Source organism: Bombina bombina, chromosome 7, assembly GCF_027579735.1.
Source record: "Bombina bombina isolate aBomBom1 chromosome 7, aBomBom1.pri, whole genome shotgun sequence".
NCBI lineage: Eukaryota > Metazoa > Chordata > Amphibia > Anura > Bombinatoridae > Bombina > Bombina bombina.
In genome coordinates this window covers 117,797,053-117,825,027 of record NC_069505.1, presented here as the reverse complement: position 1 = coordinate 117,825,027, position 27,975 = coordinate 117,797,053, and the positions used below count along the sequence as shown (strand labels likewise).

The 27,975-nt window shown below is 35.4% G+C and overlaps 1 protein-coding gene across 1 annotated transcript in view; it reads right to left on the bottom strand.

The window, feature by feature from the left end:
• Positions 1–27,975, bottom strand: part of DKK3 (dickkopf WNT signaling pathway inhibitor 3) — a 127,984-nt gene that overhangs the window by 84,416 nt on the left and 15,593 nt on the right. Inside the window, exons 3-4 of the mRNA XM_053720261.1 lie at positions 25,598–25,723; positions 23,792–23,872 (exon numbers count right to left, since the gene is read on the bottom strand). Coding sequence (XP_053576236.1) covers positions 23,792–23,872; positions 25,598–25,723 — 207 coding nt within the window. The remainder of the gene's footprint in view (positions 1–23,791; positions 23,873–25,597; positions 25,724–27,975) is intronic.

Below are 27,975 nucleotides of genomic sequence, written 5' to 3'. Positions count from 1 at the left end.
TGGAATCTGCTTTGCTGAGACCCAACCAAGCCCAAAGGGGAATACGATACCAAATGATGCCTTCAGAAAGACTTTTCTATGTATCAGAGCTCCACACACATGCAGCTGCATGCCATGCTGTCCTCAAAAACAAGTGCGCCATACCGGCGCGAAAATGAGGCTCTGACTATGATTAGGGAAAGCCCCTAAAGAATAAGGTGTCTAAAACAGTGCCTGCCGATATAATCATATCAAAATACCCAGAATAAATGATTCCTCAAGGCTAAATATGTGTTAATAATGAATCGATTTAGCCCAGAAAAAGTCTACAGTCTTAATAAGCCCTTGTGAAGCCCTTATTTACTATCTTAATAAACATGGCTTACCGGATCCCATAGGGAAAATGACAGCTTCCAGCATTACATCGTCTTGTTAGAATGTGTCATACCTCAAGCAGTAAGAGACTGCACACTGTTCCCCCAACTGAAGTTAATTGCTCTCAACAGTCCTGTGTGGAACAGCCATGGATTTTAGTTACGGTGCTAAAATCATTTTCCTCATACAAACAGAAATCTTCATCTCTTTTCTGTTTCTGAGTAAATAGTACATACCAGCACTATTTTAAAATAACAAACTCTTGATTGAATAATAAAAACTACAGTTAAACACTAAAAAACTCTAAGCCATCTCCGTGGAGATGTTGCCTGTACAACGGCAAAGAGAATGACTGGGGTAGGCGGAGCCTAGGAGGGATCATGTGACCAGCTTTGCTGGGCTCTTTGCCATTTCCTGTTGGGGAGGAGAATATCCCACAAGTAAGGATGACGCCGTGGACCGGACACACCTATGTTGGAGAAACCTCAGTCATAACAGTAGCCATATCCTGTAATGTGATTTGTAATGGCCGCCCAGATGTACTCGGCGCTACAATATCACGCACCTCCCTCTGAGCGGGAGATGTAGGTACTGACACGTGAGGCGAGTTAGTCGGCATAACTCTCCCCTCGTTGTTTGGTGAAATTTGTTCAATTTGTACAGATTGACTTTTATTTAAAGTAGCATCAATACAGTTAGTACATAAATTTCTATTGGGCTCCACTTTGGCATTGCAACAAATGACACAGGTATCATCCTCTGAATCAGACATGTTTAACACACTAGCAAATAAACTTGCAACTTGGAAATACAATTCAATTAGAATAATATTAAAACGTACTGTGCCTTTAAGAAGCACAGAAGATCTATGACAGTTGAAAATTAATAAATTGAAACAGTTATAGCCTCAATCCTTGTAAACAACACAACTTTAGCAAAGGTTTAATCCCATTAGCAAAGATAACAAATTCTGAAAGCAGGAAACAAATTACAGAAAAAACGTTTTTTATCTCAGTCAAACTATAATTCTCACAGCTCTGCTGAGAGAAATTACCTCCCTCAAAATAAGTTTTGAAGACCCCTGAGCTCTGTAGAGATGAACCGGATCATGCAGGGAATACAATGAGTTGCTGACTGAAATATTTGATGCATAGTAAAAGCGCCAAAAAACGGCCCCTCCCCCTCACAACACAGCAGTGAGGGAGAACAGAAACTGTCAGAAAAACAGATTAAGCAACTGCCAAGTGGAAAAATAGTGCCCAAACATTTATTCACACAGTACCTCAGCAAATGAAAACGATTTTACATTCCAGCAAAAACGTTAAACATAATCTCTAGTTATTAAACAGCTTTATGTATTTCTTACAGTGTAATTCTAGTGAAGTACCATTCCCCAGAATACTGAAGTGTAAAGTATACATACATGACATTATATCGGTATGGCAGGATTTTCTCATCAATTCCATTGTCAGAAAATAAAAACTGCTACATACCTCTATGCAGATTCATCTGCCCGCTGTCCCCTGATCTGAAGTTTACCTCACTCCTCAGATGGCCGAGAACAGCAATATGATCTTAACTACTCCGGCTAAAATCATAGCAAAACTCTGGTAGATTCTTCTTCAAACTCTGCCAGAGAGGTAATAACACACTCCGGTGCTATTTTAAAATAACAAACTTTTGATTGAAGATATAAAACTAAGTATAATCACCATAGTCCTCTCACACATCCTATCTAGTCGTTGGGTGCAAGAGAATGACTGGGAGTGGCGTAGAGGGGAGGAGCTATATGCAGCTCTGCTGGGTGAATCCTCTTGCACTTCCTGTTGGGGAGGAGTAATATCCCAGAAGTAATGATGACCCGTGGACTGATCACACTTAACAGAAGAAAGTATGTCTGGCTCCTAAATATTCTTACTGGCTCCTGAATTTTAAACAGATTTATTGACGCCTGCATTATGATATCTTGATGATACATTGTGATGCATATCATTCATATGAATTTAAAAACATGTCATATATATGTGTGTGTGAGTGTGAGAGAGAGATAGAGAGTCTGTGTGTGTGCGTGCATGAGAGAGAAAGCGTGTGTGTGTGACCGAATTATTAAAGACTGCTGCTCCATAACTTGTCCGCCTGCTCTGAGGCTGCAGACATCAATCCGCCCGATCCTATAAGATCGGGCTAATTGACACCCCCTGCTAGCGGCTGATCAGCCACGAATCTGCAGGGGGCAGCATTGCACAAGCAGTTCACAAGAGCTGCTTGTGCAATGATAAATGCTGACAGTGTATGCTATCAGCATTTATCGATGTGTGGCGGACATAATACGTTACATCGCATCATGTCCGTTTGCACTTTCAAAAAACAGTCCCTGTGTGTGTACCTGAGAGAGAGTGCATGTGTGATAGAAAGAGAGAGAGAGAGAAAGTGTGTGAGTGAGTGAGTGAGAGAGAGTGAGTGTGTGTTAGTGCGTGAATGAGAGGGAGAGTGTGTGTGTAAGAGATATAGAGAGTTTATTCAAGGGAAATAAAACTTAAAATAGAAATAGAGTATAATATGAATGACATTTAAAAAAGATATTAAACTCAAAATTTAAATTCCCCGTTTTCAATTAATTATGCATATTAAAAGAGAAAAACTTTGCAGTATACTTTCATTATTTATTTTTGTCCTTGCTTCTTAATTTTATATAAATGTTCCCTGGTACCACCTACTATACAAGATAACAATGTGCCATTTCTCAAGATTTTTATATATATATATATATATATATATATATATATATATATACAGTGGGGGGGAAAAGTATTTAGTCAGCCACCAATTGTGCACGTTCTCCCACTTAAAAAGATGAGAGAGGCCTGTAATTTTCATCATAGGTATACCTCAACTATGAGAGACAAAATGTGGAAACAAATCCAGACAATCACATTGTCTGATTTGGAAAGAATTTATTTGCAAATTATGGTGGAAAATAAGTATTTTGTTGGCCCATTCCTGCATGTTGGCCCATTCCTGCATGCTGATCTCCTCTAGAGCAGTGATGTTTTGGGGCTGTCGCTGGGCAACACGGACTTTCAACTCCCTCAAAAGGTTTTCTATGGGGTTGAGATCTGGAGACTGGCTAGGCCACTCCAGGACCTTGAAATGCTTCTTACGAAGCCACTCCTTCATTGCCCGGGTGGTGTGTTTGGGATCATTGTCATGATGAAAGACCCAGCCACATTTCATCTTCAATGCCCTTGCTGATGGAAGGAGGTTTGCACTCAAAATCTCACGATACATGGCCCCATTCATTCTTTCATGTACACGGATCAGTCGTCCTGTTCCCTTTGCAGAGAAACAGCCCAAAGCATGATGTTGCCACCCCCATGTTTCACAGTAGGTATGGTGTTCTCTCTCCTCCAAACACGACAAGTTGTGTTTCTACCAAACAGTTCTACTTTGGTTTCATCTGACCATATGACATTCTCCCAATCTGCTTCTGGATCATCCAAATGCTCTCTAGCATACTTCAGACGGGCCCCGGACATGTACTGGCTTAAGCAGGGGGACACGTCTGGCACTGCAGGATCTGAGTCCCTGGCAGCGTAGTGTGTTACTGATGGTAGCCTTTGTTACGTTGGTACAGCTCTCTGCAGGTCATTCACTAGGTCCCCCCGTGTGGTTCTGGGATGTTTGCTCAACGTTCTTGTGATCATTTTGACCCCACGGGGTTAGATCTTGCGTCGAGCCCCAGATCGAGGGAGATTATCAGTGGTCTTGTATGTCTTCCATTTTCTAAATATTGCTCCCACAGTTGATTTCTTCACACCAAGCTGCTTGCCTATTGCAGATTCAGTCTTCCCAACCTGGTGCAGGTCTACAATTTTGTTTCTGGTCTCCTTCGACAGCTCTTTGGTCTTCACCATAGTGGAGTTTGGAGTGTGACTGTTTGAGGTTGTGGACAGGTGTCTTTTATACTGATAACAAGTTCAAACAGGTGCCATTAATACAGGTAATGAGTGGAGGACAGAGGAGCCTCTTAAAGAAGAAGATACAGGTATGTGAGAGCCAGAAATCTTGCTTGTTTGTAGGTGACCAAATACTTATTTTCCACCATAATATGCAAATAAATTCTTTCCAAATCAGACAATGTGATTGTCTGGATTTATTTCCACATTTTGTCTCTCATAGTTGAGGTATACCTATGATGAAAATTACAGGCCTCTCTCATCTTCTTAAGTGGGAGAACTTGCACAATTGGTGGCTGACTAAATACTTTTTTTTCCCCACTGTATGTATAAATATATATATATATATATATATATATATATATATATATATATATTGCTTTCAGGTTCTTTTAACTCCTTAGGTGCCAAAGCCAACCATATGCTGTTTTTCATTGGTGCTTTAGTTCAGATTTTTGTATTACTGAAAGTACAAAATCAAACAAATTAAGAATATAATCCTGGACTGCAGTTATATTATATGTGACTACAGTTAGCCGCACATTGCCTAATCACAGCAGCAATGTTCTATATTTGATTTGTCTCTGAGCTGCCTGATGACGCATATAAGAAACTTTTTTTTTTTGCTTATGAGTCATAATCACTAGAGAATGTTTGTGCAACTGGTGAAATAAATACGAACAACGAGAGTTCTAATCAAAATACAAAAAAATCTAAATCACACTGACCCACAGCTAACCTCTGTAATAGTCTGTGATAATATGTATTGCCGACTGAAAACTCCGCAGGAACAGCTAGAATTTTACATCCATTCAGAACCTTAAACCAAATGTAATATAACAACAGATGAGAGGGGGCGCACTCTAATCGAATATAAACAGTTCAGTCACCAAGCTATAATGTTAAAAACCTAAAAATAAATGGAAAACCTGATATTATGTATAATACAATCAATAAAAAATAAACAACAATAACAAAAGATCCAAGTGTGATCAATGCAGTCCCAAAATGGTCAGATAGTGCAGTGCACTGTCCATATACATATCTGATGTTCAAACCGAATATGCAAAATGGGCGGCTGCTCTCCTCCTCACAGATCAATCCAGATCAGGCACTAAAATGAACACAAAACAGAGGGGCGCCTCATGTGTAGATCAATAGTGCAAACAGCAACAGAACATCAGTAGATGCCAAATGAGTAACTCACATGTAATAATAGCACCCTTATGTGCTGGTAGTAGCGGGCTGATATCTCAGGGTGTTTCAGCTAACCCTATTCCTGGCTTCAGACTGGAACATAGAATACAGCTTCCAAGAACAGTCAGCCACAGGATGCAGTGCCAACAGATAATAAGGTCCTAGCACTTAGATCATGTTAAAAATGGTTTATTTAAAAATCACATTAAAAACATTCAGCAATAAGTGAAGGGGGCATAGACATATAGCCCCCTGTATGCAACGCGTTTCTCGGCTTGTAATGTCGCTGTTTCATCAGGCTTTATAGCAGATCATCTGTGTAAACATTTTTTTTTATTATTATTAACCCCATAGTGACCAGACCATTTTTCAATTTTCTTACCCTTAAGGACCAGGGCTATTTTTACATTTCTGCAGTGTTTGTGTTTAGCTGTAATTTTCCTCTCTTACTCATTTACTGTACCCACACATATTATATACCGTTTTTCTCACCATTAAATGGACTTTCTAAAGATAACATTATTTCATCATATCTTATAATTTACTATAAAAAATATATAAAATATAATAAATAAATTAAAAAAAACACGCTTTTTCTAACTTTGACCCCCAAAATCTGTTACACATCTACAACAACCAAAAAACACCCATGCTAAATAGTTTCTAAATTTTGTCCTGAGTTTAGAAATACCCAATGTTTACATATTCTTTGCTTTTTTTGCAAGTTATAGGGCAATAAGTAGTACTTTGCTATTTCCAAACCATTTTTTCCACCAAATTAGCGATAGTTACATTGTAACACTGATATCTGTCAGCAATCCCTGAATAACCCTTCACATGTATATATTTTTTTTTAGTAGGCAACCTACTAGTATTGATCTAGGTCCATTTTGGTATATTTCATGCCACCATTTCACCGCCAAATGCGGTCAAATAAAAAAAAATCCTTAACTTTTTCACTAATTTTTTCACAAACTTTAGCTTTCTCACTGAAATTATTTACAAACAGCTTGTGCAATTATGACACAAATGGTTGTAAATGCTTCTCTGGGATCCCCTTTGTTTAGAAATAGCAGACATATATGGCTTTGGCATTGCTTTTTGGTAATTAGAAGGCCGCTAAATGCTGCTGCGCACTACACTTGTATTAAGCCCAGCAGTGAAGGGGTTACTTAGGTAGCTTGTAGGGATAATTTTAGCTTTAGTGTAGAGATCAGCCTCCCACCTGACACATACCACCCCCTGTTCACTCCCTGACCCCCCTCAAACATCTCTCTTCCCTCCCCACCTCACAAATGTCACCGCCATCTTAAGTACTGGCAGAAAGTCTGCCGGTATAAAAAAAGTTTTTTTTTTGTTTGTTTTTATATATTTCATCTGAAGTGTAGGATCCCCCATTACCCCGAACCTCCCTGATCCCCCCAAACAGCTTTGTATGCCTCCCCCTTGACCTATTGGCTGCTATCTTAGGTACTGGCTGCTGTCTACCCAGTTTACTACAAAATTTGCCCTTTTTGTTCTAAAAAAAATAAAACCCCCATTTTCTGTAGTGTATCTGCCCCTCAATACCCTACCCCCCTCCCAGATCCCTTTCCCAACATTTTTTCCCCTCTCCCTACTTTGACTTTAACCTAATGTAGCATGCACGTGCGGTCACACATACCCTGCACGTCCTTGGTCATTAAGGGGTTATTATTGATATATTTTATCATAAAATTTACACAAAATCCTTTTTTTTTCCTGATTTAAAGAGCTTAACATATAAATAAAAAAGTTTCCAATTTACTTCTATTATCAAATGAAATTTGTTCTCATGGAAAATTAAAAGGATCATTAACCCCTTAGCCCAATGTGACATATATATATGTTGTGCAGTACTTTGCTTACCGCATTTATACATCTAAACTGCAGGAAGCTCCAGCAATCTCAGCTGTTAAGTTACAGCTGAGAGCTGGAGTTCCTGAGCTCCAGCCATCTGCCCGCATATGGAACCGGAGTGCAATCGTTACAGACGGTGACACTGTGTGTGTCACCATCTGTAACGATTATCTGCTGGAGCCGGCAGGAGGTGTGGTCCAGCAGCGGAGGGGGAGGGAGTGGGAGGGCCTTACAATACAGGGAAAAAACAAGGGAGAGGGAAGGTAGGGGAACTACGCTACAGAAAAATGGTGGGGTGGGAGTGTGGGGGGTCCACTACACTATAGGAAAAAATATATAAAATGACATTTTATAGGTACTAGCAGACAAGTACCTAAGATGGGGGACACAAGTTAGAGGGGGAGGGATCAGGGAGGTTGGAGGGTAAGGGGGGATCCTACATTGCAGAAAAAAATAATTAAAAAACAAATGAATAAAAAATGCCTGAAAACTTAATATTGGCAAACTGTCTGCCAGTACCTAAGATGGTGGTGACCAGTGGGGGGGGGGGTGAGGGAGGAAAGAGAGCTGTTTGGGAAGGATCATGTAGGAATCAGCCCGTGGGAGTGTAATCTCTACACTAAAGCTAAAAACAAATCGCTTCGCTGAGAGTAATAATAGAAGTGTGGTGCGAAGATGCAGTTAGTGCCCTTCTAATTACCAAATACCATTGGCAAGGCCATGCATGTCTACTATTTCTGAAAAAAGGGGATCCCAGGGAAGCTTTTACAATCATTTGTGCCTTGATTGCACAAGCAGCAGGGGTCAAGTCCTACAAAAAAAGTGTGGGAACTCACCAAGACTTCTACCCCCCCCCCCCCGCAATGAATATTGTTTTATGCACACACAGACTCACACTATATTTATAGAAATATAATCTATACGTATTGGTTAATGAAAGCAAATTAAAACCAATGAAGGGTTGAATGGTTGCCTTTGGGCCTGAGACTCCTCCCCTGTCACAGAGTCTCACCCACTTAAGGTGCAATAGTCCTATTTCTGCTGAGGGGAGCTAAATAAGCTCAGAACAAGTCACAATGAAATGTAACCACCATGTGATCACATAGCAGGACCGCTGACAGGCTTGCATTTAGTGTATTGTAGGAAGTGCTACTGCCCATTATTAGAGGATCTCACTATCCCTGTAACCAGACTGTGTTCTAGCTTCTCCCACCAGCAGCAGCAGTGTTTACTAAAGCTTTTCTGTTCTCTATCCAGGGGGAACTTAGTTCCACCTGCAAAATTTGTGCAGGAACTCCGTTCCCATGCGTGCCTGCTAGACTTGACCCCTGACAAGCAGTATGTAAATCATTTCAGTGAGAAACCCAAAGTTTGTGAAAAGTTAACAAATTTTTTTAAATGATCGCATTTGATGATGAAATGGTGGCATGAAATATACCAAAATGGTCCTAGATCAATAACTTGGGTTGTCTACTTAAAGGGACATGAAACCCAAAAATTGTCTTTCATGATTCAGAGAGAGAATATAATTTTAAACAACTTTCTAATTTACTTCTATTATCAAATCTGTTTCATTCTCTTGGTTTCATTTGTTGATGGTGCAGCAATGCACTAATGGTTTCTAACTGAACTCATGGGTGAGCCAATCACATTCAATATATATATATATATATATGCAGCAACCAATCAACAGCTAGGACCTAGGTTCTATGCTGCTCATGAACTTGCCTAGATAAACCTTTCAGCAAATGATAACAAGAGAAGGAAGCAAATTAAATAATAGAATTAAATTGGAAAGTTGTTTAAAATTGTATTCTCTATCTGAATCATGAAAGAAATGTTTTAATTATAAATAGATATTTTAAATGCAGACGTAAATGCCTGTCTCTCCCATTACCGAGGGATTATACTATAGTACTGAATATAGGTTTAATGGATCTAGACCATATATTGATATATATAGCTAAAATAGTGTCTGTAACCATTTCAGAGTGTATTGCACAAGCTCAAGATAATAGAATTATTACAAATCATCCTGTAATACTGGGAAACATGTCGAAAAGGCCAGTTTTGATCTATATTAACAACCTTTGTATGTTGAATTCTATGTCTCCATTTTCTTGCTGAAATAAAGTGCAAAACCCGTTATCGTGAGGATTGTGATCACCAAAGTCATTGCTGTCCATGCATTGCATGGGTGATTTCCCCCGCTATCTGTTTAGATCCGATATGATCTTCCCCAACACGAATCTCTTGGATTATGATCACTCAAAACCTGAAAAGCCCGAAAAGGGTTTTGGAAAGATTGGACTGGACCAACATGTGTTTAACCCCTAAAAAGGATGTTAAACAATGTGCCCTCTTTGTTTAGTGCAATAGGGTTCAGGTAATACAGTATCTTGTTGTTGTTTACTATTGTAAAAAAGTGAGATCTGGAATGACAGACTGGCTTTATTAGATGTCTATTTTCTATATACAATAATAATAAAAAACATTTTTGAATATCTTTACATAAAGCATTATAGACAGGTCTGTGATACCCTAATTAGCGTGTGAAGCGGCACTTTGGTTTATCAAGCAGCTTCCTTGCAGATCAAACACACGTACAGAGCTATTCCCTAGAGCACCATACCCCCTGCCAAACTGGATAAGCAGCAACAGACATCATTTCCTAGTAAATGTTACTGCGCATTAGTGACAGGCCTCTGAAATCTGACATTCTTTTATTTCCTGAACCCACATTATACTATGCAGGAGCAGTGAAGAGAAAAACACAACTTTAAAGGGATATTAAATTCAAAATACTTCTGACATTACATAGAACAGAAATTAAACACTCTACATATTGTACTTATGTATAGAGAAAGAGGTTTGCATTATACTTTATTTCACCTGCGTTTCCTGTAATTTTTAAGGATTATTATAGTGAAAAACTGGATGCTCTAATTCATTAGAGGGTGCAATTTAACCACCAGTCAGCCTGCAAGTCTATATGCCCAATGATCTAAAGCTCTTCGGAAAGGCACTCTTGTGAACAAGTTGTGTGCATAGATAGATTGTGATTCGGGCCATAAAGTCATTAAAGTACCAGTAAATACAGTAGATTTGCATAATCAACAAATGCATGATAACAAGACAATGCAATACCACTTAGTCTGAACTTCAAATGAGTAGTAGATTTTTTTCCAACAATTTTAAAAGTTATGTCTATTTCCACTCCCCCTGTACCATGTGACAGCCATCAGCCAATCACAAATGCATATACGTTTATTCTGTGAATTCTTGCACATGCTCAGTAGGAGCTAGTGACTCAAAAATTTTAAATATAGAAAAGACTGCACATTTTGTTAATGGAAGTAAATTGGAAAGTTGTTTAAAATTGCTGCCCTATCTGAATAATGAAAGTTTAATTTTGACTTGAGTGTCTCTTTAAAAAAAATGTATTTGCAAATTTTTGATTATTAGGTCCTATAAATGTAATCCCCACAAAGTGGTAAAACACTGTTTAATTGGTGAACACACCTCACAAGCAAAAAAAATAAACTTTTTTTTCTTAATATAGGAAAAACATATTTAGCCAAACTGCTTAGGACCAGAAAAGGTTTGGATTTTGGAAGAGTTTGGAATATTTGCATCTATAAAATGGGACAGTTTGGAGAGGGGGTGGAACAAGTGTAAACAATGTTTTTTGTTATTTAGGCAATATTTACATATAACTACACATAAAGGTAGTTTTATATCATTTTTAATACTTTTGTATAGTAGATAGTGCAGTACTGTAATCAGAAAAGTATTAGCTGTCGTGTTAAATAAATATAGATTATCAATTGTATAATAGAACACAAAAAAAGCAAAGAGACAGACAGTGAAGACTGTGACTTACAGGCAGGGAAACATTTTTGATAATATTCATTAAAAAGTTTGTATTTCACAGTAATTTGGAATTCTGGAATTCCAGATTTGGTGATTTGTACCTTTTATATTTTAAAATGTCCCCTTTTTGATGCACAAAGAAACACGTTACTGATTTGTCCCTTTAAAGGGACAGTCTACACCAGAATTTTTATTGTTTTAAAAGATAGATCATCCCTTTATTACCCATTCCCCAGTTTTGCATAACCAACACAGTTATATTAATATACATTTAACCTCTGTGATTATCTTGTATATAAGCCTCTGCAAACTGCTACTTTATTTTAGTTCTTTTGACAGACTTGCAGTTTAGCCAATCAGTGCCTGCTCCCAGATAACTTCACGTGCACGAGCACAGTGTTATCTATATGAAATATATGAACTAACACCCTCTAGTGGTGAAAAACTGTTAAAATGCAATCTAAAAAGAGGTGGCCTTCAAGGTCTAAGAAATTAGCATATGAACCTCCTAGGTTAAGCTTTCAACTAAGAATACCAAGAGAAGAAAGCAAAATTGGTGATAAAAGTAAATTGAAAAATTGTTTAAAATGACATGCCCTATCTGAAAAATGAAAGTGTATTTTGGCCTAGACTGCCCCTTTAAGGTATGTACTAAAGCTGAGCTTGAAAACATTTTTGACAAAATGAGCAACACCAGAATTAAGGGTTATAATCACAGGTTGGAGGGCAATAGGTTCAGGAGTAACTTGCAGAACTATTCTTTATAGAATGGGTGCTTCATTTATGAAATAGACTTTTCATATCTTAGGTACCACAAATACTGTAAGAGAATTTTTGGATACACATTTTGGCATATTTGATAGGTTTTTTAGTTTGCATCTGCCATCAAAATATCTGCAGTTACAGTAAAAATGATTCAATGACCACAAAAGTGCAAAGATGTAAAATGTGTTAGAGGACTTTTGTTATTGCTCTATTGCATGCATATTACTGTGTATAACCCATGCAAAAGGATTAAACACACAGTAAAAGTCAGCTCCAGTGCAGTAAGGCACTACTGGAACCTAGCTGAACATATATAATTAAAGGGACATTAAACATCTTATAGTAACAAGACATTTATGTTATGCTGGTATAGAATAACAGATTAACCAAGTCTTAACACTTAAAAAATAAATTATTATATATATATTTTTTTTAGAACTTTATTTATTTGAAAGGATTCTTGAAAGTACGCAGTATCACCAAACAAAAGGTACTGAATCAAGTGAATACAAACATCTTGACATCCAGTTAACAAAATAAGGGCAAATCTATGTAAGAGAATGGATAATGCAAGTATCATGACAAATTATAAGTCAGAAGTTTAAAGGGACAGTCAGCACCAGAATTTTTGTTTTTTAAAAAGATAGATACTTCCTTTATTACCCATTCTCCAGTTTTGCATAACCAAAACAGTTATAATAATACACGTTTTACATCTGTGATTACCTTGTTTCAAAGCCTCTGCAAACTGCCCCCTTATTTCAGTTTTTTTGACAGACTTGCATTTAGCCAATCACTGCTTACTCCTAGGTAACTTCACGTGCGTGAGCTCAATGTTATCTATATGACACACCTGAATTAATGCCCTCTAGTGGTAAAAAACTGTCAAAATGCATTCATATTAGAGGCGAAATAAAATGTAATTCCCAAAGGAAAAACTATGAGGATGCGCTATTAGACCAAGAAATATATAAAAAATAAAAATTGAAAAATAGTGTTAATATAAAATATAGTAAAAAATGTGAATTCCTAGGATTAAAATGGCCCTAGTAGGTAATAAAACCAGAGGTGTTTAAAAAACTATTGTTTGAGAGTACATAAATAGTGAAAAAAAGTGTAAAAAAAAATTTGTGTGCAATGCAAAATATTGTGAAAATCCAAAAAATAAAATGGTAATGTGTGTCAAATACTTATGCTGAAAGTGCACGGTTTGTGAAATAAGAAAATACAAAGTTGTTTTAACAATTAATATAGAATAATAATAACATCTATAGGTAGTGAAGAGTCCGTTAAAGTGTCCAAAGAAAAATGTCCAAAAATTTTAAAACAAAAGTGTGTTGATAAAATTTGATTGCTCTGCAAGCTCCACTTGTATCCAAGGTGTGATGGGTCAGGAGTCTAGGATAAAACATAAACAAGGGGCGCCAACATAGTGTAATTCGTACAAAACCAAGTGAGATGTGACCGTGTGCAATATGCTACTCACAAGAGAAGTGGCACCTTAAGCCAATAAGGTGCTAACAGGCAGGCTGACGTTCAAAACCAGCAGTCAGTACGCTGGGGGTCTCAAACGTGAGACCCGTGGATTCTGGATGATAGCGTAACAGGTAGCAGTGATAATCCTTCCAAACCGACAACCAGGTGTGTGCTCAGGAGGCAGGAGTGTTCTCCCCAAGGCTGCTCAAAGGCTTAAAGTCTGTATCGGACAGCTTGCTGTGTCAACGCACAGATTCTTGATAAGTATCCCAAAGGGAAAAAGATATGCAGGTACCACAGAAAACCGGGTCGTGGTTTAAAAGGCAGGTTATCTTTATTTCTTTGTCAACGCGTTTCTCGGTCAGCATAGGACCGTTTCATCAGGCATAATAAGGTATGATAATGCATTCTATTTAAACCCAAACATGACCCGGATATAATGATAGAGGTCATCTCTATATAACATATTAAAATCTAATATCTGATTCAATAAAATGCATTTAACATTTATACATAATTAAAAATCCATTTACGAAAATCACAATAATCAGGGTAAGTGTATATAAAAATATATGTAAAACATGATATGTAATAGAAAAATGTATACGACAAGATGGCTACAAAAGACATCAAAAATATCTAAGTTTTGTTAGCTGCTTTGAAGCCCATTGAAAAAGAATTAATGGCCAAAAAAAAAAATATAGTATCCATCAGAGATATCAATTTGTGATTATTTGAAAGGACAATGTATTAAATCGAGATACGCTAAAGAGGCATAAATGTAACCTCAGCCATATGTAATAACATAACTAAAATATATATTATTGACCCTATCTCTAATCCCCGTTAGGCCTGATTGGACTCAAACTAGTTTTCTGTGGTACCTGCATATCTTTTTCCGTTTGGGATACTTATCAAGAATCTGTGCGTTGACACAGCAAGCTGTCCGATACAGACTTTTAGCCTTTGAGCAGCCTTGGGGAGAACACTCCTGCCTCCTGAGCACACACCTGGTTGTCGGTTCAGAAGGATTATCACTGCTACCTCTTACGCTACCATCCAGAATCCACGGGTCTCACGTTTGAGACCCCCAGCGTACTGACTGCTGGTTTTGAACGTCAGCCTGCCTGTTAGCACCTTATTGGCTTAAGGTGCCACTTCTCTTGTGAGTAGCATATTGCACACGGTCACATCTCACTTGGTTTTGTACGAATTACACTATGTTGGTGCCCCTTGTTTATGTTTTATCATATTAGAGGCGGCCTACAAGGTCTAAGAAATTAGCATATGAGCCTCCTAGGTTTAGCTTTCAACTAAGAACACCAAGAGAACAAAGCAAATTGGTGATAAAAGTAAATTGGAAAGTTTAAAATCACATGCCCTATCTTAATCATGAAAGTTTAATTTGGACTAGACTGTCCCTTTAACTAACTAGGATTCTGTGCTCAAGACTATCCTTTTTTTAAATTATTAACATTAACAATTTATAAAACTAAACATACCAAAAACAAACTATCAAACCAACCTGGAGATGTAAGAGATCATAGCACAAAAGATAAGTATTCTCAAAACAAGAATGGTTTATGTGAATTGCTTTTCGAAAAACACCAATTGCCCCAGAGATTTTCGATTAGTATGTATAGACTAATTCTAAATGGGTAAAGGACTCTATCTTTAACATTTACCGGTAAATATAGTAGGTTAGCTTCCCATTTATGGAGGAACCACTTTATTCATGGTCTCCCCTTGCAAATTACCATCATTTTTACTGTAATTATTTTTCAATAATCAAACGCCACCCACCATTTGTCTTATTTGGAGGAGCCAATCTGGGCTTTAGTCTGCAGACAACAAGGCTAGTCACACTCAATGTTAGTATAAAGTGCATTTATTTGCAGTTGTTATTAGTTAAAGCCAATTAGATAAAGATATGTTGCAGGGTAAGCCTTGAGAAGTCAGCAAGGTGCATTTCAAGTATTAGAAATTGCTCAAATTACATGAAATGGGTGCAAAATAAATAATAAAAATATGTTGCAACGTAGTTTCATTATGCACAACTAAGTATGCTATATACAAATCTCAAAAAATGTTTACTGTCCCTTTAAAGGGACACGAAACCCAAATGTCTTCATTCATGATTCAGATAGAGCATGTCATTTTAAACAACTTTCTAATTTACTTCTACTATCAAATGTTCTTTGTTCTCTTATCATCCCTTCTTGAAAGGCAGGATGGTAAGCACATGAGTGTGCACACATCTGCAACATTATTTGGCAGCAGTTTTTCAAGAATATTATCCATTTGCAAGAGCTCTAGATAGCAACACTATTTCCTGTCATGTAGTGCTCCAGATAATTACCTAGGTATCTCTACAACACAGAACTGCTGCCTTATAGGGCTCCAGAAATGTGCTAGCTCCTAAACATACCCCCTGCTTTTCAACAAAAGATTCCAAGAGAATAAAGAAAAGTTGATAATAGAAGTAACTTAGAAAGTTGTTTAAAATCAGCTGCGCTATCTGAATCATGAAATAAACATTTTGGGGTTCATATCCCTTTAATTTTGACCTTCATGAACCTTTAATTTATTAAATGTATTCTTACTTTGAAACTAAAACTTTATCAGAAATGCTAAATGTTGCTTACCGGTATTTTATTATGTACAAACACAGGAACATCTACAGTAGCTGTAGGTCTGACCTCTCCAATGTGTGCAGGAAATGCACAGCAAAATAATGATTTAATAAACCTTAATTAGTGTGTAAGAAATCTAATGGCTTCAGCCGAGGTTGGCTATGAATCATACCGGTACATTCACAGAATGGAAATAGTTATCACAATGTCTTCCTCTATGGCAACCGGAGAGAGCTATAATGTATTGCACAGTAATGAGAACCCTGACAGCTAAGGGATTACATTTTAGAATGACTAGTAGTTGCATCTATACCAAATTGCATGTTAAAATGCCTCTAACTAGTTGTGAAGATTGCTTAAAGAGACATGGAATTAACAAACACATTTTTGGGAATAAAATTTGTGTAGTTAAAAAAAAAATCAAATTTAAAAAATGACCTTGTTCCGTATTTATTTATATAGCCAATCTGGGGATGTTTTTGTAAAAATGTATAGTTTTGCTTATTTTTAAATCATTTGTAAATTATGTGCTGATTTTCAGACTTCTAACCAAGACCCAAAGTTTTAGATATATACTGATGTCTACATATTCCTGCTTGTGTAATGGTTCTTTTCATATGCAGGGGAGGGGGGAGTGTCTGCTCTTCTTGCTTTCTCAGTCCCTTTCACATGATGTCACAGCCTAACTTCATCAACGGTGCTAAATTGGGAGCTTCTAAGTACATTTGTAAAAATGTTTTAAACTGGAGTTTTATATCAGTATCTGCATATTCTTCTTTATAGTAGTGTCTATTACATGCAGTTAGATGAAAATTGCTGTATACTGTCCCTTTAAAGGATCAATAAATACAATAGATTTTCATAATCAACAAATGAATGATAAAAAGACAATGTGATAGCACTTAGTCTGAACTTCAAATAAGTAGCAGAATTGTTGCTGACAAATTTCCACTCCCCCTGTATCATGTGACAGCCCATCAACCAATCACAAATGCATATACTTATATTCTGTGTAGTCTTGCACATGCTCAGGAGCTGGTGACTCAAAAAGTGTAAATTAAAAAAAAGACTGTGAATATTTTGTTAATGGAAATAAATTGGAAAGTTGTTTAGAATTGCCTGCTCTATTGGAATCATGACATTTTAATTTTGACTTAAGTATCCCTTTAATGGTGGAAAAAAAAACTTATACAGTAAATACCATTTTACAACAACAGGGTTGACAAAATTTAAATGTAATTCCTACTGTATGCTGAGAGGATTTGGTAACTAGTAGCAATGCCATTATACAACTTAAAATCTCATGGTCACTAGGAAGATAAACTTATCAGAAGGGGCAGGATATGCACGCGTGATATGCATCTTCTCACCCCTTTGCCTTAAAGCGACAGTATACTATAAAATAGTGTTTCCCTTAATGTGTTTACAATTGCTTTTTTTTACCAACTGCAGAGTAAAAAATGTATGAAAATTAGTTTTTTAAGTTTTTTTGTGTATATTAAAGCTCTGATTTTGTGTTTTGAAGACACAACCTAATAAAATGGGTTTAGCTTGTAGGTATAATCAGATCTCATTACTGTATCACATTGTGTACATATACCTGCTTCTTTATCTTATATCTGTCCATAAACCAATCACCAGTACTTGGAGAAAACAATGGAAAATCAACATTTTATTACCATATCTCTGCTATATCCCACTGGAAGTGTAATTTCTTCTGCTGGCTGTGTTTACAAAGCTTATCTATAGCTTGGACCTGCGGCCACAAACTTTCAGAATAGGTGGGGATACCACATGCTAAATCAACTATTTCAAATGCCAATATAAGGGTAAAGGAGCTACTTGTAAACAATTTAATACACTCCAGCAGGTAAAGTGGATCACTGGAAACAAATTAAAGGGGAGAACATTTTGGAGTAAACTGTCCCTTTAACTGGTTGTTTGCAAACTCGGCAGTGTTTCCATCTCTGCCTAGTATTCTAGAGATTTTAGTCTTGCTAATGTCTGTTCTGGAATCAAACTATACATATAAATGTATTATGTGGCACTCATTTATGTGTTACTGGCAATCAAGGAGGATAAAAAAAATCACTGTCCTGGGAGGTATTAAAACACTGCTCTTGTGCTACATGGAGCCACTGGAGAGTTTCTGCTCTGTATTTTTTCACTATCAATCATGGGGCATAAAGCCTTTTTTAAGTCAAGGAAGGTCCAATCATATAAATGGAAAAAAAAAAAGTTTAACAGGATTAATAACTGTTTAATCCAAAATAAGACATTTTAAAGAGTATTCCACATTTTTAATAGGTTTCTCAGCCAATGAGAATCCATACCACGGTATATAAAAATAGATTTTAGCCAAACCTTTTAATATTAAATAATATGAAATATTACTGTTCATTCATTTGCATAAAATACAGTTTGTGAGGTTTACACTGTACTAATTATGCTAGTTTTGTTGATAAAGTAAAACAACAGAAAAATACAGATTCAGCACTACTCATTACTGCTGAATTATTATTTTTTCATTGCAGTTAGATGTAACTGTGCTATCAGCATATGTATGCCCTGAAGTTATCTTAATCATTTCCACATCTGTGTCTGACAAAAAAAGAAAGACCAGCGTGTGTGGAAACTATTCTTAAAACACAAGTACAGCGTGACTCACACGTCACAGACAATAACCCTAACACAGTCAGAACAGATCCTCTGTGTATTGTTTTCAGAGCTATATATATGCATTTTGTGGGAGGTATAGAGCACAGTACAGTTTAGTTTTTGTGAATACACTGTTATAATTTATATGTAAATATTTATATTAAACTGTCTAGATTTGAAAATAAAAATAGATATAGACTAGTTGTGGGATAAAATAAAATAAAACACTGAATTTCCTAAATTAGTGGCTCATAAATGTAAATGATTATCGAATAAATACATGTGACAAAAAAGTATTGACATTAAACATAAAGGGATATGAAACACAATTTTTCTTCTTTCATGATTCAGATAGAGCATGCAATTTTAAGCAATTTTCTAATTTACTCCTATTAAAAAAAAAAATCTTCCTTCTCTTGGTATCTTTATTTGAAAAAAAGCAGGAGTTTTAGCTTAGTAGCCGGCCCATTTTTTGGTTCAGACCCTGGGTAGTGATTGCTGATTGGTGGCTACATTTAGTCACCAATCAGCAAGCACTACCCAGATTCTGAACCAAAAATGATCTGGCTCCTAAGCTTTTTCAAATAAAAAGCGAACAAAGAAAAATTAATAATAGGAGTAAATTAGAAAGTTGCTTAAAATTGCATGTTCTATCTGAATCATAAAATTATTTTTTTATTTTGATACAACGGTTCTAGATTCCAGCTAAGAAAAAACAATATTAGGCCTACATATACATTCATACTTGGCTCAATTTTAATATAAAAACATTTTTCAGGAATGCTGGCAAGAATTGAAACTTTAAAAAAAAATGAATGCAGTATATTAATGGGATACTAAACCCAATTTTTTTTCTTTCATGATTCAGATAGAGCATGAGATTTTAAGCAACTTTCTTATTTAATCCTATTATCAATTTTTCTTTGTTCTCATGCTATCTTGATTTGAAAAAGCAGTACTGTAAGCTTTAGAGACAGCCCATTTTTCAGCACCTGGTAGCACTTGCTGCTTTGTGGCTAAATGTAGCAAACCAATTAGCAAGTGCTACCCAGGTGCTGAACTAAAAATGGGCCGGCTCCTAACCTTTCATTACTGCTTTTCAAATCAAGATAACATGAGAACAAAGAAAAATTGATAATAGGAGTAAATTAGAAAGTTGCTTAAAATTGCATGCTCTATCTGAATCATGAAAGAAAAAAATTGGGGTTAGTATCCCTTTAAATGTTGTATCAGCAGAAAATCTGGTAATAAATGCTTAAAAACACAACATACTGCGGGTTGATCAAGTCTTTACTTTTATGACAGTGATGAGAATACAGCTGTATAAACTGGTAATAAAGAATAAAATAGAAATGTAAAAACAAAAAAAATTGTCTGTGGTGCAGCATTGTTGAAGCTTTTTAAATTACTTGACTGGGATGTAAAAAATGTATATTCTGTAAAAGAAACTAACACTGCTATAGCTATTAATTACTGAAATATGTGAGGACAGGTCTATGTGATCTGTGGAGAAAAAGAAAAAAAAGGATCAAAATATTGGCCACCAAATATAACAGGTGGTGCACTATCTGCTTACTAGGGCAGATAAACAGAATTGAACATTTCAGCTACTCCAACTCTCTAAGTATGTAATATACAATGTGCCAATCACTCTTTCATTAAATTTTAAATGCAATTCCCCTTAAAATGTCTAATCATGCATAATAATAATAATAATAAAAAAAAAAAAGTAAAGCAATTTAATTATTTATTTTGTCTTAATTTCCTAATTTAACCCTAAAAAATTGTAGTGTTTCCACTCCCCCAGAAAGGCTGGAGTGCATTTCATGGAAAGCAGAACCATGCCACCCATACATGCTGCACAGTGATTGGTTGATTTGTGTTGGAGGTCTTGTATATCTGTTCTTAAAGGGACAGTCTACACCAGAATTTTTATTGTTTTAAAAGATAGATAATTCCTTTATTACCCATTCCCCAGTTTTGCATAACCAACACAGTTATATTAATGTACTTTTTACCTTTGTGATTATCTTGTATCTAAGCCTCTGCAAACTGCCCCATTATTTTAGTTCTTTTGACAGACTTGCAGTTTAGCCAATCAGTGCCTGCTCCCAGATAACTTCACGTGCACAAGCACAGTGTTATCTATATGAAATACATAAACTAACACCCTCTAGTGGTGAAAAACTCTTAAAATGCATTCTAAAAAGAGGTGGCCTTCAAGGTCTAAGAAATTAGCATATGAACCTCCTAGGTTAAACTTTCAACTAAGAATACCAAGAGAACAAAGCAAAATTGGTAATAAAAGTAAATAGGAAAATTGTTTAAAATTACATGCTCTATCTGAATCATGAAAGTTTATTTTGGCCTAGACTGTCCCTTTAAATGGATACAGTAATGAAAGTGTGATAAACAATGTTCAACAGGCTTTTTAATGGTGCATATTTTTCTAACAAACTGCCCGGTTTTAAATGTTTTTAAAACATATTTATTTTGTACGTAGATCTGTTGCAATGCAGTGAATCATTTCTAATGCATAAATAAAAATGACTTTAATGCCCCTTTGTTTATATTGATTCCAAATTGGCTTTATTGGTTGCCAGATTACAATTCAGTGTCGCCAAGGCAAACCATTTAGAGAAAGTAAATTATGGAATATGGTGGGGAGGTTTAAAATGATATTGTAAAATGTTCTATTAATCACTTTAAAGAGTTGCCTTTAAACAGGTTTAATTTATTTTTAATACATGAAAATAGGAGAAGAAAAGCTGCTAAAATTGAAATTTAAAGGAACACGGCAGTATTGGATTTACACTTCATAATACTTACTAGGTGATAGCTGCTTCCTGCTATAACTCATTGGCTGATAAGCAATTTTGCCCATGCTAATAGGGACAATAAGCAATTCTTCTTACCAACTAATGAGAATTATTGGAGAGTACACATCTGGTACTGCTATATTCATTTGGATATAAACTAAAAACAGCTTTAAATTTATATTTTTTTTTCAGGCAAAACAAAAAACCCACAAATACTGATCTTTGATATGTTTGATAAAAAGGTTATAGTAAAATGTCTCTTATAAAAGGTAAATTGATAGGGTTAAAGGGACAGTCTACAATATAATTTTTATTGTTTTAAAAGACAGATAACCCCTTTATTACCCATTCCCCAGTTTTGCATAACCAACACAGTTATATTAATGTACTTTTTACCTCTGTGATTACCTTGTATCTAAGCCTTTTCTGAAAGCCCCCTGATCACATGACATTTTATTTATTATCTATTGCCTTGCATTTAGTACTGTGTTGTGCTAAATCTTTAATAACGCCTTGGGTGGACACAATGTTATCTATATGGCTCACATGAACTAGCAGTCTCCTGTTGTGAAAAGCAAATAAAAAAGCATGTGATAAGAGGCTGTCTGTAGTGGCTTAGAAACAGGCAGAAATATAGAGGTTTAAATGTTATAAAGTATATTAATATAACAATGTTGGTTGTGCAAAGCAAAGAATGGCTAGTAAACAATAACAATTTTAGCGTAGACTGTCCCTTTAATAGGCGGGTATCTGTTTCCTGGGGATATTTTTGCCACGTCTCAGTTTTTGGCATGTCTGCTGCCAATTGGGCCGTTTTCTTCTTGTCCACAAAGTATTTTATATATTTTTTATAGCACTGAACATATTGTGTATGTGTACAGGAACTTTCCCAAATGTAAACATAAATGTAATATACAAAAGTATAGTGTAGGTACTGTATAATTCAGCTATATACAAAAGTATAGTGTAGGTACTGTATAATTCAGCTATATACAAAAGTATAGTGTAGGTACTGTATAATTCAGCTATATACAAAAGTATAGTGTAGGTACTGTATAATTCAGCTATATACAAAAGTATAGTGTAGGTACTGTATAATTCAGCTATATACAAAAGTATAGTGTAGGTACTGTATAATTCAGCTATATACAAAAGTATAGTGTAGGTACTGTATAATTCAGCTATATACAAAAGTATAGTGTAGGTACTGTATAATTCAGCTATATACAAAAGTATAGTGTAGGTACTGTATAATTCAGCTATATACAAAAGTATAGTGTAGCTACTGTATAATTCAGCTATATATAAAAGTATAGTGTAGGTACTGTATAATTCAGCTATATACAAAAGTATAGTGTAGGTACTGTATAATTCAGCTATATACAAAAGTATAGTGTAGGTACTGTATAATTCAGCTATATACAAAAGTATAGTGTAGGTACTGTATAATTCAGCTGTTCGTGTGTAAATAAAGGCAGATGGCTGCTCTAGAGAGACAGGAAGATCAAAGTCTAATTATTTCCTACACTGATAATAAATTCCCTGTACAAAAGGAGGTTAACATCCGGACGGAAAGAGAAATAAATACCAGCATCTTTACACTGGCAAAGCAAAGTGATTCCATGTGCGGATAACGAAACTAGTTTCATTCAGTAACAAAATATTGTAGATGGCTGAACAACAAGGGTCACAAAAACAATTCTTTTGGGCTAAAAAATTTGCTCAAATTATTAAAGGCATATCAAACCCAAACATGTTCTTTTGTGATCCAAATAGAGCATACAATTTTAAAATAGTTTCCATCTTACTTCCATTATCAAGTTTGCTTTGTTCTCATGGTATTCTTTGTTGAAGAGATACTTAGGTAGGTGTGTGGAGCACTACATGGCAGGAAATGGTGCTGCCCTCTACTGCATTTTCAAAAGGATAACATTGTGGCAAAACTGCTGCAATATAGTGCTCCAGACACATGCTCCTGAGCTTACGTCCCTGCTTTTCAACAAATGATACCAAGAGAACAAAGCTAATTTGATAATAAAAGTAAATTAGAAGGTTGTTTAAAGTGAAAAGTTCTATCTGAATAATGAAAGAAACATTTAGGGTTTTATGTCCCTTTAATAATAATTATTTTATACTAGAGAAATATCAAATGGCCTATTTATTGAGGTATTGGTAGACTTACGTGGACTTTATTGCCTCTGCTTTTTATTGACGTTATCAAAGTTTCTGAGTACAGTGTTGATCCAGTTTTATTATCCGTTTCCTGTATTAAAAGAATAGAAACATACGTATTAATTCAAGTTATAATAGAAACACATTCCTAAGTGTAAGTTTTTATATATGCACACACACACATATATATATACATACACACACACACAGATATATATACATACACACACACACATATATATATACATACACACACACACATATATATATACATACACACACACACATATATATATACATACACACACACACATATATATATACATACACACACACACATATATATATACATACACACACACACATATATATATACATACACACACATACACACATATATATATATACACACACACACACACATATATATATATACATACACACACACACATATATATATACATACACACACACATATATATATACATACACACACACACATATATATATACATACACACACACACAGATATATTTATATATATATATAAAATTATTATATATATTTTTTTATTTTCTTTATTACATTTTTGACAGAAACAGGAAAATAATACCATGAGAAAAATAGAGACAATGGTTTAAGATTTCTTCTTAAAGGGACATATAACAGTATGAACTAACATACGTTTCTAAATATTTAATGCAGCCAAAGCTTACATGCAAAAAGGTTTCTATTTTAACCCCCATTAACCCCCTTAATTCAGGCATAGTTTTGTTTGTATTATTTGTATTATTCATTTTGAATATGTGTCTTTTAAATTATTATCTTTGAGTTGTAGAAAAATCATTAACATAGTTCACTCTCAGATAGCTAAATCAATTGGTATACAAATAAGATCTGTTTGTATTCGCTAAGACATATAAGTAACTGTTGCCATCACTTTTTACTGCTATTCCCCATTTGTGCTACGCCGTATTGAGTCACTGTATCGATTTTAAGGCGAGCAGGTGGAAGATTGGAGTGACGTAGGGAGGCGTGATCAAACTCATTGTCCGTAAATAGACAGCTAGTAAGGTGGGTGTCTATCAAGCCTCTGACGAAGCGGACGAGTTCAGTGAATCGGACGAGTTCCATGATACGCGTTAGGCAATGCCCAGCTTACGTCACGTTGCAGCACACGCTGGTTTGTTTTACCACGCTCGGTTGTAGATTTTCAGTGTGTTACTATTGTTGCCAATTTAGTATCGGTCTTTGTGGTGCTCCCGAATCAAAAGACAGGGCTTTGGTAACACAGATGCAAGTAGCCTGGATCCGTCAGATTGTTGTTCTGGTTTGCAAGGTCTGGACACCTTTAAACTTACCACAAAGGACACATACCTTACCTCATATGATTGAGGTCCCATCTTGTGAGTAGGCATTACTCAGGGGGATTGTGTTATCTGTTTTTTATATGTTTAATTGGATTAAAACTTTCTACATTATGAGGAGTGTTTCTGTGCGCTTGTATATATATATTTTTTTCTTCCAACTATAAGATACATATTAAATATAAAACAGAAATGCTCTAATGAATCAGAGCATGTTTTTTTTTCATGAAAATTGCCCTTTAACATTAAAAAAAAAAAAAAGATTTATTGAGGCACAAAAAATGTACAAAATTATTTTCAACGTGATTTTTATTTTCATGGGACACATATCTGGCTTTTAAAAACACATTTACCTGTAATATGTAAGTGAGCTACAGAATGCTATTCATGTATACAGTCTTTTTTCCAGCAATTCCCTTTTCTCACTCCATTCACACTTTTTTTCATACCTTAACAATTTCCTGTTTTGTCTCAACTGTTTTATTTCCAATGTTAGTCTTGGTAAAGGACTCATTGTGGTAATTTGGAGGTAGGTTTTCTGGAACTCTCTGATCTGATACTTCCTCAGCTTCCATCTATGAAATGACAAAGAATTAGTAATATACATAATGTGTGTAGCACTTAAAGGGACATAAAGTCAAAATAACCATGTTTCATGCAATTGTAAGAGAATTATTAATGTAAAACTGAGTTTTTTATTTTGGTATCCATTGTTGAAAAGCATACATAGGTAGGCTCAGGAACAGCAATGCACTACAGGGATCTCGCTGGCTATTGTTGGCTACGCACATACAGATATCATCCGCTAAATTCCAGTAGTGCATTGCTGCTGTGGAGCTGACTTTGTTGCAAGAGTTAAACACATAAATATTGCAGTAATAAAATACTGTAAAATGTTGCAATTAGTATGTTGGTTTTGCATTTTTAAGTAACTTAATGTTCTTTTGAATGGACACAGAAGTCTAAATAAAAATATCATGATTCAAATAGAGCGATGCCGCGATATATTCAAAGGGATCCGCCGTGATGTTGAGCAAACCGGCAAAATCTTCCAAGCTGCCGACATCTATATTAACAGGCGGCATCGCCAAGAGCCGGTTTACTATACATCCCAATTGGCTGCAATGATGGCTATATTATCCAGTCAGCACATTAGCGATTTATAGTAAAGGATCCCTTTGGAATATATAGCGCGGGCCCTCACCACATATGTGTGTACGCCACTGATAAACTGTAATCACTTTTACAAGAAGCATTTTTGCTGATAAAATATTAAGTAAACATGCTTCAATTTCAAATGTAAATAAACCCATGCACATTTCAGTTTTGATCGTTATCTTTAACCATAATTAGTGTCAGAGTTGCATAATATATTGATGATTTATACACACGTGATAATAAAAATGACCCTTTATAATAATATTGGTAATGATGTAGTGTAAATAGATACATTTTGTTATTAACTAACAAGTTTTTCTTCCACCAGACTAAATCTGTTTAATGTAGACAAATGTGAAGTTATTGTGTTTATAACTGCAAGAATATAATACATTTTAAGCACTTTAAAAATAAATAAAGTTCTGTATTTTTTGTATTAGGATTTGTTGTAAACTTTTAACAACAAACTGTAAACACCACTGACACAATACACACAACCACCAGCTCACTAAGCAGGCACAGTGTTTGAATCCAGATCCTCTAATTAGATGTAGCATATGTACATATGCCACTGACTAATCATTTTTGCTAGATTTTTGTTTCAAGCTGTATAATAATTACACAAAGACTGTGACAACACATTAATACTAAGAAATAGTAGATTGTATAAACAGAAATATTGGTGATGGTGCATGATGTGAAACGCGTAGGTATTTCTTCTTCTTCCGTAAACAGTTTGTTTCCAGTGTTTACAAAAGATCCTAATAAAAAATACGGAACTTTATTTATTTTTAAATGTCTGTAGTTGGAAAGTTAGTATGTGTGGGTTGTAAATAAGTTTTGAAGTACAGTAAAGAAAGGGAAAGTCTTCATTAAAGGGACACTCAAGTAAAAAGTATACTTTCATTATTCAGATAGAGCACACAATTTAAACAACTTTCCAATTCACTTCCATTATCTAGATGTGCACAATCTTTTTATATGCACACTTTGAGGCACCAGCTCCTACTGAGCATGTGAAAGATTTACAGAATATAAGTGAATGCATTCTGTGATTGGCTTATGGCTGTCACATGATGCAGTGGGGGGGAAAATAGAACTTAGTTTAATATTTGTCTGAAAGAAATCTACTACTCATTTGAAATTCAAACTGTTTTTGCATTGTCTTTTTATTATGCACAATTTACTGATTATGTTATTCTCCTCTTTAGTACTCCTTTAATGGAGTGTCTAAAATTCACTGGACTGTATACTGGAAGATGTTTATATTTTGAAGAGCAGAGTATGGTACTGTTAAGGTTCAATTAAGTATGATGTATGAACAATCCCTTCATCCAAACCAGTCATTTGCCTATGGGTGAGAGAGATAAGATCTAAGGTTTTATCTCAATATGTAATTGCACACAAACAGGTGGCTCAGTGAAATAATCTCCCAGTGACGTCATGCGCATTAAAGAAAAGCCATAAGTATAGAGAAACCCTGGCTCTAAACCCCACCTACCTTCTCACTCTGTGGCCACTATAAAAATATATATATATTGAGTGAGGTAGTAAATCCCTGTTTGTAGAAAAGCAGACTAATTTAAAGGACCTCTAAACATAATAGAATTACATAATCAATACATGCATAATAAAGGGACAATGCAAAAGCACTTAGTTTGAAATGAGT